Source organism: Rattus norvegicus, chromosome 9 (genome assembly GCF_021556685.1).
Source record: "Rattus norvegicus strain SHRSP/BbbUtx chromosome 9, alternate assembly SHRSP_T2T, whole genome shotgun sequence".
NCBI classification, from domain to species: Eukaryota; Metazoa; Chordata; class Mammalia; order Rodentia; family Muridae; genus Rattus; species Rattus norvegicus.
The window spans coordinates 17,657,725-17,669,667 of record NC_141542.1 but is presented as its reverse complement, the minus strand read 5'-3'; the positions used below and the strand labels follow the sequence as shown (position 1 = coordinate 17,669,667).

General features: G+C 41.7%; 1 protein-coding gene across 6 annotated transcripts in view; it reads left to right on the top strand.

Annotated features, from left to right (window-relative positions):
- The window catches only part of LOC148003365 (disks large homolog 5-like), a 32,473-nt gene extending 23,690 nt beyond the window's left edge, over positions 1-8,783 (top strand). For 3 of the 6 annotated variants that reach the window (XM_087568497.1, XM_087568500.1, XM_087568494.1), the window contains one exon: positions 3,919-4,711. In XM_087568497.1, the coding sequence (XP_087424623.1) occupies positions 3,919-3,924 (6 nt within the window). In that variant the 3' untranslated portion in view covers positions 3,925-4,711. Of the gene's footprint in view, positions 1-3,918 lie in introns of all 6 variants that reach the window. The other 3 variants (XM_087568499.1, XM_087568498.1, XM_087568496.1) reach the window with 3 other exon arrangements.
- Positions 8,784-11,943: the final 3,160 nt, after the last annotated feature.

The following is an 11,943-nucleotide window of genomic DNA, read 5'->3' as shown; positions in this document are numbered from 1 at the left end:
GCACAGCACTACATGCCATTATGTATGGAGGGTGCTATGTGGGAGCCCCTCTTTAGACTAGAGCAGGGCTTTGAGGGATGAAGCAAAAGCCCAGAGCCCATTTTCTTTACAGGGATCGTGTGAGACTCAGGAAGTAAGTAGTTTTCAAGGAGGAGAGCCTTGTGGAAATGCCAAAGAAATGGTTCTCATTGTCATTTGTGGTGGCTTTTGTTCTTCCTCCCCTCATGTCCCTGTATATGAAGATGGTGACTTCATGCTTCATAGATCTTGGGTAACTACAGAGCCTGTGTATCAGCATGTCAGCCCTGTCTTATTTGAGTGCTCCTGGAGAGTTCATAACTGGGCCTTACAACCTGAAGCTGGTTAGAAGAGCAAGGATGTGGAAAAGGTTTCTCAAAGGCTGAGGGTTGGCATGAGAGACTTGAGGCTTCAAGAACAAAGTTATCCATATGTACCCCCAATTCTCACCAAGAAAGTTGCATTGCTATGCTGACCTGCATCTTAGGGAGCATGCGGGGAGGCCAGTTCATGACATGCAGTTTTGTCCAGTCATTATCTAACTTAGTCCTTTAAGCCTAGGTCTCTCAACAAACATGAAGCTTCCTGTTTTGTGCTGGCCAGCAGTCTTTGCATCATTCGTCCAGTTCCAGGTGGAGCCCCCTCTCTTATTTGTCTCAACACATTCTTAAACCATTCAGCTATTTCAAAAATAAGGATTAGATTTCTTCACTTTACCTGAACAGAGTTATCCCCCGGGAAGTTTCTGGATTGTCTTATTGGCTTCACCATGATCTTGCATGGAATCCTAGAGTGCAACCCTCTGCTGACATTGCTTTGCTGACTATATCATGGGCACTGCATTCTTTCAGGATAGATACCCTCTCAATATTGTACGCAGTGCTGCATTTCAGAAAATTCACTGTATGTTATTTATTTAGCCTTTTTCTTACTGACATTGAAGTTGTTTTAATATCACATGAACTCTAATGTGATGAAATGTTCCTGGGAACTGACAATGAGTCACTGCCTTCTCTGATGCTTCCAAAGTCTTCTATGAAGGAAACAGGGTAGTTTTAGTGAGGGGCCTATGATGAGTCAGCATAGAGCTTGATGGAGTCTTTTCCTAGAAATCTCTCTTGGGGATTTGATGTTGTGTTGTTTAGGCTATCTGTGCAAAACATGTAACTTACTTGTCGGACCAGCAAGTATCTGTATAGAAAGGTTTCCTGAAGTGGAAATGAGTACAGGCCAGGGCAGCACATCTTGCTTGTGTCTAAGAGACTTGTACACAGCATTGTTCCCACTAATTCCTCGCTCAACAGGAAATGTGCTGCATAAGAGCAAAGTTTTCATTTGTGCATGCAAGTGTGTATCTGTGTGTCTGTGTTTGTGTGTGTGTTTGTGTGTGTGTGTGTGTGTGTGGTGTGTGTGTGGGTATATGTGTGTGTGTGAATATATGTGTGTGTGTGTGTGTGTGTGTGTTTGCAGTAGTGAACATGTGTTTCCCTCTATTTCCAAGTTTCATGAGAAAAGTACTCTAAGCGTTCACTTTACATCCATGAAACATGAAATAGAGCTGCCCAGTCATTTGGTTTCTCCATCTAGCTCTGTACAGCAAAAGGACACTTAAATTACTAATTTATTCTTTCCAAAAATTTCAGAATGAATTATCGTGTGAAGTCTGGGGGAGGAGTGGAAATATGTTCAAGTGAATCATGTTTCACAGGGGTAACAAATGGTACAGGCCTAGAGCTTGCAGGTCCCTTTTTGTTATGGTGTAGAAGCAGGACAATAAAATCCATTAGATATGCAACCCCCAAAAAGAGGACACAAAAACACCTCTAAAGTTAGATTTTCAAGTGATTAGGGGCAAAACTACTGATCTGCATTGAAATCCTTTGGAGCACATCAAAGGAATGGAGTACTGGGAGGTAAGGGCAAGGCTTCTCTAGAAAAATCCATGAGTTTATTCTGCTTCTCTGTTCTTTGTGAATTGTGAAAGCCCACTGGAAGGTTATGTCACTCACTGTGTCTTCTCCAAGGTTGCTTTCCACATTGCCTGCTACCATTTCTTTCGAGCTACCTTGGCACACTACAACTTCCCCTAGGAGTTTGGCTTGGATTTTATTCATTGAGAATTTGAGTTGCTTGGAATTGTATCGTCATCCAGAAAAAGTCCCATAGCTATGCTGTGGTGCAAGAACAGGGCAGTTTCAGGAACCCCTTTAGGTGCACAGATAATCCAAAGCGCTCCTCTATGTTATCTGTGTAGCATTCTGCAAGTGCTGTCGATCAACATCATTTTCTCTCAGTTAATTTCAGCCTCAGTGGGTTAGGAGAAATGATGAGCTTCAAATGGGTCTGACAGTGTAAGAACAGGTAGCCCTATGAGAAGCCATGTTCAGAAAGTGGAACAGAAGTTTTAGTTAACCCAGTGATTCCACAACAAGGAGTAGGTATTGCCATTGCAACTAGGGCACATCAGTGTTGTAGTGGTCCCAGAGTAACCTTGAAGGAGAATCTATCCAGACGTCCATCAGCCAAGGAGTAAAAGTGTACATACGATGGAGCCCTTCCATAGATTCTGATTCAGTGTGAGATAATCCATGCAAGCTTTTACTTACTTATTCAAATTATCTGTGGAACAATCACATTACGGGGAGAAAATTTGTTGATTTGGATCCTGGTTATGGAGATTTCCTATGATTCTAGCTTTGGGCATGAAGTCACTCAGGCTATGGTAAAGACAGCTCCGATTAGAAGAAGTTGCACACTTTGGGGAAAGTCTGAAAGAGTGAACAAGAACAAGAGTCTAGTCCACCACCAACATATGATCCTTTGCTGAGCAACAAGACAGCTCTACACAGCCTTTGGGACTTGCTAAGCCAGATTGTTAATGGGGAAAGAACCCTGAGTCTATGACGGTTTATGGGAGGACAGCACATCACTGACTGAGCTGTCTATAGGCTCTGGCCACTATGTACATATTCCACTCAACATTTTTTTATGCCTCCAGCGAATCCTGGGGAATCTTTACATTAAGCATTAATGTTCAGGTAGGAACATAGGCTGGAAGAGGCCATTTGAATATCCTTCCCTATATAAATACCCTTTTTGGGTGGATGACCAACCCACCTGGATTTCAGCCTCAGGCAGTTAAAGAGCTACTCAGAGTATTGTTCTGGTACAGTTCATGTGAATTTTGCCCATGAAACAATATATATATGATCCTCTGGATTTCTTGCTATGTTCTACTCCTTTCTTCCTGTGATCTCTCCGGAAAGATCTGAGGACATTTTCTCTTCTGTCCTCTCACAAACTGCCTTGCACTAGCCATAGACTTACAGGGGTGCTGTTCTGTTTCTACATCACAATCACCTTTAATGTCCATGTGTACGCTGGGAAGATTTGCATGGAGCACATTCTCAGTGATTACAAGATCTGTGCGGTGAGCATGAATTTGAAGTGAGATGGCTTCTCTGTGTATTTGCAGATTCAGTGGTTACGAATGGAAACTAGACGGGTTCCTTCAGTGCTGACATAATCAGAAATTTCACCTCAATTCTGGGCATGTTCTCCAGAAGGAATCCACATGGTATTCTAGGTTGCTCATACCTCTCTTGAACTCAGATTCAGACATAGCTACAATGTTATTATTCAGTGTCATATACCTGTACCAGTGGGAAAAATGCTCATTTTTCTCTTAATCCCAGTACAGTGCATAGTCCACAGTTCAAATTCTAGCAGTTTGAAAGGTGAGATATAAATCCAAGCGCAGGTACTCTAGGACACTTGGGGATGCAGGGACTGACCTCAGCTGACAGGTCATGCTGGATTATCCAACTGAATAGAGCTGATGTAAGAGGGAGAGCTGAATTGACAACCACTCACTAAATCTTTATTCCCTTGCTCTGCTAGGTCTGAAATTCTCCAGCAGAAACTCGAACATGACACAGACCAGGACAAGATCTCCCTTGGAGAGAAGAGCTACAGGAGGAGAACTAAGTGTGCACAGCAAATACACCACTATTGCGTCTCATCTGTAATGTCCATAGCAATTGTGGACTGCATTTTCCTCCTTTAGTTTAACTTCTTTGGATTGAATACGCTGTATTTTCACCTTGCCTCTCTCCAGCAAGTGTGCACTTTTTGAGGGACGCAGAGAAGTGATGATGCACATCAATCAAGAGCTGCTGGTCATCCAGAAAGACCGTGCACGTGTAAATTTGTACTTGTCCTGATGGGTCACCCAGAAGAGTTTCATGTAGATCAGTTCACAATATTGGAAAGACTTTGTGACAAAGTCTGTAATATCATTTATACTCAGTGTTGGATGGCTTTTTCCTTAATACCCCCACTCCAACAAATCAGACCTACTTCCCCTCCTCTCGAAAAGATTGTTACCATCACTAACTGCTTGTCTACTATGTCTCCAAGGCAAGCCACAGGCTATAAGTCTATTCTGCAAAAGGAGCAGCAAAAAATGCTTAGTGCAATTCCTCTATTTAAAGTTTGGTTAATTTTTAATTGTTTTGGTTATTTGGTTTTCCTTCTATTCATTTGAAGATTTGTTATTTATCTGTTGTTGTTTTGTTCATTTGCTTTTCTATTTTGATAAGGATATAGACTGTATATATTGACTACCTGCATCTGGTTACTATCCAGTAAATTGGATGTATTCTGGTCAATAAAGGGGTAATCTCAAACTCTTCACTCTTAAGAACCTTCTTTATTGATCATTAGTGTCAACATCTGAAGTCCCACAGCTATCAGGGAGGGATGGATCTCTGCATTCTCATGGGGACTGGGCATCAAATCACTTCCCAGTCAGACTGAGATTCCCAGGCATTTATACAGTCACTGTGCACTGTGTTTCCAACTCTGAATTTCAACTTCATCATGCATACATTACCCACTGTGTATGCTTGCTGTCAAATATATAGTTACCTCTAAATTATACTCTGTCGATGAGAGTTTTGACCAAATTAGTAGGATAAACATTAATTTTTCTGTAATACCTCCCAGGACATATAAACATGGTATAAGGGAGTTTAAAGCCATCGGGAACCCTGCACCCAAATCCTGGGGCAGAAAATGCTGAACACCCTGGAATGCAGATAATCCTGAGACCACAGGAAATAAAGCCACTTCTGACCAGCTCTTCCCACATCTCTGGCCCAATATTAATCTGCATGGTGCCTCTGGAAACAGGAATAGAGGAGCAGTCAGTGGCAGGAACCCTCTTGGTTCAGCCTAGGCCCAGAACCTACCTGGGCCTCAAGCATATTTGAAGAAAACCAGAGGCATACAATTCTCTGTTTCCTGACTGTGGCTTTTTTTGATTCGAAGCTCAAAATACCATTTTGTTGTTGTTGATTTTTAGTTGGATATTTTTCATTTCTAATTCAAATGTTATTCCTTCCTTGTTTTCCAGAAATAAGTCCGAATACCATCGCCCTCCACCTCTGCTATAAAATATTCCCTTCACCAGCCATCCACTTTCCCAGCCTAGGCAGGACCAAGAGCTGCTCATTCCATTTGTGCCCAAGAAGACCATCCTCTGATACACATGCAGATGAGGCCATGGCACAGTCCCTGTATAGTGGTTGGGTACTGGTTTAGTCTCTGGGAACTCTGCTTGGTAGGCATGGTTGTTCTTATGGGGTTGCAAGTCCCTTCAGCTCTTTCAATCTTTCTGTAATTCCTCCAACTGAGGTCCAGTTCTCAGTTCAATGGTTTGCTGCTAGCATTCACCGCTGTATTTGACATGATCTGGCTGTGCCTCTCAGGAGACATCTATATCCAGTTCCTATCAGCCTGCACGTCTTAGCTTCATCCACCTTATCTAGTTTGAAGGCTGTATATGTATAGGCCACATGTGGGGTAGACTCTGAATGGACATTCCTCTAGGCTCTGTTTTAAACTTTGCATCCCTATCCCTTCAATAGGGATTCTTCTTCTCCTTTAAAGGAAGGAGTGAAGAATCAGCATTTTGGTCATCCTTCCTGAGTTTCATTTGGTCTGTGAATCTTGGAGAATTTGAGCATTTGGGCTAATATCCACTTATCAATGAGTGCATACCACGTGTGTGTTTCTGTGATTGGGTTAACTCATTCAGGATGATATGTTTTAGTTCATTCTTTTTGCCTATGAATTTCATGAAGTCATTGTTTTTGATATCTCTGTAGTACTCCATTGTGTAGATGTACCACACTTTCTGTTTCCATTCCTCTGTTGAAGGGCATCTGGGATCTTTTCATTTTATGACTATTATAAATAAGGCTGCTATGAACATGGTGGAGCATGTGCCCTGTTGTATGTTGGAGCATCTTTTGGGTATATGTGCAAGAGAGGTATAGCTGGGTCCTCCGCTAGTGCAATGTCTAATTTTCTGAGGAACCTCTAGACTGATATCCAGAATGGTTGTACCAGTCTGCAATCTCACCAACAATGGAGGATTGTTCCTCTTTCTCACATCCGTGCAAGCGTCTTCTATAGCCTGAGTGTTTGATCTTAGCCATTCAGAGTGGTGTGAGGTGGAATCTCAGGGTTGTTTTGATTTGTATTTCCCACATAACTAAAGATGTTGAACATTTCTTTTGGTGCTTCTCAGCCACTCCATATTCCTCAGCTATGAATTCTTTGTTTAGCTCTGAACTGCAATTTTTAATAGGGTTATTAGTCTCCCTGCAGTCCAACTTCATGTGTTCTTGTATATTTTGGATATTAGCCCTCTATCAGTTGTAGGATTAGTAAAGGTCTTTTCCCAATCTGTTGGTTGCTGGTTTGTCCTAACCACAGTTTCCTTTGCCTTACAGAAGCTTTGTACCTTTATGAGGTCCCATTTGTCTATTCTTGATCATAGAGCATAAGCCATTCGTGTTTTGTTCAGGAAATTTTTTCCAGTGTCCTTGTGTTCAAGATTCTTCCCCGCTTTTGCTTCTATTAGTTTGAGTGATCTGGTTTGATGTAGAGGTCCATGATCCACCTGGACTTAAGCTTTACACAGGGCAATAAGAAGAGGATGATTTGTACTCCTCCATATGCTGACCTCCATTTGAACCAGCACCCTTTGCTAAAAATGCTATCCTTTTTCCACTGGATGCTTTTGTCTCCTTTGTCAAAAATCAAGGGACCATAGGTGTGCTGGTTCATTTCTGGGTCTGCAGTTCTATTCCACTGGTCTATCTTCCTGTCTCTGTACCAATACCATACAGTTTTATCACTAATGCTTTGTAAAGTGCTTGAGTTCAGGGATGGTGATTCCCAGGGAAGTCCTTTTATTGTTGAGGATTGTTTTAGCTATCCTGCATTACTTGTTATTCCAAATGAATTTGCAAATTGTTCTGTCTAACCCTATGAAGAATTGCAATCGAATTTTGATGGAGAGTGCATTGCAACTGTAGGTCACTTTGGGAAAATGGCCATTTTTACTATCTTCATACTGCCAAGCCATGAACATGGGAGATCTTTGCATTTTCTGAGATCTTCTTCAATTTCTTTCTTCAGATCATGAAGTTCTTGTCACACAGATCTTTCACTTGTTTGATAAAAGTCACACTGAGGTATTTTTATATGATTTGGGACTATTATGAAAGGTGTCATTTCCCTAATTTCTTTCTCAGCTTGTTTATCTTTTGTGTAGAGGAAGGCTACTGATTTGTTTGAGTTAATTTTATACCCAGCCACTTTGCTGAAGTTGTTTATCAGGCTTAGGAGTTCTCTGTTGTAACTTTTGGGGTGTCCCATGTATACTACCCTATCCTCTGCAACAGTGATATTTTGACTTCTTCCTTTCCAATCTGTATCCTTTTGACCTCCCTTTGTTGTCTGAGTTCTGGCTAATGCTGGGGACAACATACAATGGGGACATCGCAGTAGCCCGCAGTAGCTTTTTGTAAAAACTGGTTGTTTCCATTTCTCAAAACCTTAGCCCTGGACAACGGCTTTATAGATTTCATTTGTGTGTGACTGCCTATCAGTTGGCCTTGGTGTGCACAATTATTGTATTATATCTGACTTTCCTACTTCTTTCTCCTTCTGCTCTGGTGAATTCTGTGAAACTAGATGTTCCTTGATGTTATGATTCTTAGACAATTGGAAATTGATGCATAGGGGCACAGCACAGCACAGCCCTAGTGGCCCAGGTGGATACTGTGTATTCTCATCTTGGAAAAAAATGTAATAACTGCAGAATTGTAGTTCTAGATTAGGGTTTTACTTGCAAAGACAGCTTGAAGAAAATAAGAGAAAATGAATTAGAACCAACATTGGGACCCTAAGAAAGGAAAAAGTTATTGAAGTTAGGAAGTAAGTTTTACATAATATTATAGACTGGTTAAGGAAGTATAGAATATATAAAATAATATACTAGTAAACTAAGTCTAACTACTGGAACCCTTATGAGAGTCATTGTGTGCAAGGAACAGAAAGCTAGTGGAATTAGTGTGCTAAGAGTTACCTTGATTCTTTCTGGCCACTGCCTGGCAGTTTTGCCTATGTCATTTATCATTAGAGTGTCACATGAAATTCAATTAGCTGATCTCGGAGCTTTGGACTCTGAAGTATAAAAGTAAATGGTTAAAGTTTAAATCACGATAAGTTTACAATTATTATTATTATATTGGCCACAGGCCTGGGTATAGGGCAAGCCTGAAACTTTGGAGAACAGTTGTAATTCTTAGTCCTTGGTGAGATGTAGTCATTCTTTGCATTTGATTTGGCAATGATTATAAAATCTCTTTTTTCTACCCGCCTTTGGATTATTAATAAAGGACTGGGAGAAGAGAAAGGCTACAGAACATGTGAAGAGTAAATGAGAGAGACCATGAGGGAGTGAATGAGAGAGTAAATGACAGAGCTAATGTGAGAACAAATGTGAGAGCGAATGAGAGAGCATGACAAGAGCATGTGAAGAGTGAGAGGAGAGAGAATGTGAAGAGTGAATGAGGGAGCTAATGAGGGAGCTAATGAGGGAGCGAGTCTGAGAACAAATGTGAGAGCCAGGGAGAGAGCATGAGGAGAGCATTTGAGAATGAGTGAGGAGAGAACTTGAGGTGTGTGTGAAGACTGTGTGTGTGCATGACAGGAGAGTGCATGTGCTGTGTGTGAGATATGTGTGAGGTGTGTGTGAAGACTGTGTGTGTGCGTGACAGGAGAGTGCATGTGCTGTGTGTGAGATATGTGTGAGGTGTGTGGAGATTGTGTGTGTGCATGACAGGAGAGTGCAAGTGGTGTGTGTGAGATATGTATGAGGTGTGTATGAAGATTGTGTGTGTGTGCCTGACAGGAGAGTGCATATGGTGTGTGTGAGATATGTGTGAGGTGTGTGTGAAGATTGTGTGTGTGCATGACAGGAGAGTGCATGTGCTGTGTGTGAGATATGTATGAGGTGTGTATGAAGACTGTGTGTGTGCATGACAGGAGAGTGCATGTGCTGTGTGTGAGATATGTATGAGGTGTGTATGAAGACTGTGTGTGTGAGTGACAGGAGAGTGCATGTGGTGTGTGTGAGATATGTGTGAGGTGTGTGTGAAGACTGTGTGTGTGAGTGACAGGAGAGTGCATGTGGTGTGTGTGAGATATGTGTGAGGTGTGTATGAAGATTATGTGTATGTACGTGACAGGAGAGTGCATGTGCTGTGTGTGAGATATGTGTGAGGTGTGTGTGAAGATTATGTGTGTGTATGTGACAGGAGAGTACATGTGGTGTGTGTGAGATATGTACGAGGTGTGTATGAAGAGTGTGTGTGAGAATGAAAGGGTAATGAACAGACGTGTACATGATTGTGGGAGTTTGAGAAAAGAAAACTGCAATAAAAAAACCGGAATGTACAAAAGAATGCAGCGTGTGTGCAGCCTCAAGCTGAGAGAGAGAGAGAGAGAGAGAGAGAGAGAGAGAGAATGACTTTAAGCCTTGAAGTTGCCTATCAGTTTGTACCCAAAGGGGAGTCTGTGGATATGTATTATCTGCCTTCCAGATAACCCTGCTTCCAGGTGAGAACTCTGATCCTGTGACCCAGGGCCAGGAAAGGCTGAAAGAATGGCTGCTCCCCTGAGGGCAAAGGATAAAACTTTTAGGTCTATGACCTCCTAATTTATCTTTTCACCTGAAGACTTATTATTCAAATTTTCTTACTGGGATAAAACTACGATCCTGGTGAGCGTCTTGTTTCTTGGATACTTAGTCATTTCTTCGTTGTCACAGACTGTTTGAGCTTACTCCAGTCACTGGGAGTTATTCACACTTTCAATTTTCCTGAACTTTTCAGATTTCTAACATTTGTGGCAAACTGCGTGGCAAAAGCAATGAATGTTGAGCACTTCCCTGGGGTCCAGTGCATATGGAGCTACGGGTGTATGGATATGGTAAATCCCTAGGAGTTACTCTAAGAATGTAGGACTGTGCTCTTAAGACCCCTGCCTGACCTCACTTCACTTTGCCAGCTTTGTGGGCTTCTACACTGCTGCTCTGAGAAGAACTGAAAACTAAGGGAATAGATGTGTAGCCTCCCATTACCTTTGTTATTGTTAGGATATTAGTAGGATAGGTTTGATTGAAATATACTCTCAAAAATATTAACAAAACCATTGCCTCTTGTGTACCATCTGGATGAAGGACCAAGTTCACAGACATTTCTTCACAAACTTCCAAAAGCCAGCAAATTGGAGCATGAAGAAAGCCAAGTCCTAGGCATTCAAAACCAGCATCCTCACCAATGCCCCCAGGAAAGGCTTTGGTTAAAGAAGGGAGGTACTGAGACAGTTGGCCCTCATACACTCAGAGAAGACTGTGCCAGGAGAATTGGGGAAGGATTGTGGGAGAGGAATTAAGTATCAGTAGTCAGTGAGCAGAACGTAAAGTGAAAAAGAAAAAATATATAAATAGAAATAAAACAAAGTTCTTTAACAAAATGGGATACAATGTATTGCTGAACTAACTCTACTGTATTTACATTTGCACATGCTTTAACAGATAGAAAGACTAGATGTGATAAAGTAGGATGCCCTTGTCATTTACATATATTATGTATACAAGATAAATGAGGTGGAGAACAAGCAGTTCAAAGATCCATTGTTCCCTCACATCTATGTGGCTCTGCTTCCCTTTATCAGGACTGTGGAGGCCTCTGCTCATCCAGGTCTCAGGGCTCAACCAAAATGCAGTCCCCTATGATCTCTGGCCAAGTGCTCCTGTGTTCACAACAGAACTCTGCCTCAGGCTGCAGAGGCACTGAAGGGCCAGCCTTCACCTTCAAGGTGCAACCTCTCTTTCAGTCTTTCCAGGCTCTCTGTTACTCAACTGGAGGTTTCAACAGAGGCCTTTCATCTCAATAACAGAAGCTTACCTAATCCAAAACATTGGGAAGCCATCCTACACTCCTGATTGGCTGGTTACCTGAAACCAAACAACATAGCTCTCTTCTTTATGCCTGTTTTCCTGATTTGAAAGTAAATAATGTGATCATCTGTGGTGTTGGTGGTAAGAATAAAATTCTTAACATGAATAATAGGACCATGCAGAGCATGGGCTTCACATTCTGGGTACAGAGTGAAGAGGTAGAGGGAATTACCAAAGAAAACAATAAGAATCCTAACAACAATTACAGAAATAATGAAATGAAATAAAACAAAAACAAAAGCAAAAACAAAAATACCTTGTGGGTGCTGGTATTAAAGGCATGTATTAACTCTGACCAGATTTTAGGTATTTCCAATAAAAAGCAAACAAACAAACAAACAAACAAACAAACAGCCTTATTACAGTTGCAGCAGGTGCAGGAGAGAAAGCTGGGAGATATCCTGTGCTGCTGCCCCCATGCTGTGATTCTGCAGCAACAACTTCCTTGGGAATAGGAACCTGTATGCAGTGGGATCCCTTGCTGGGCTTATCATCTCAAAAAGAGGGGCTTCCCTAATCCAAACCTTAGAATCCAGTTTACT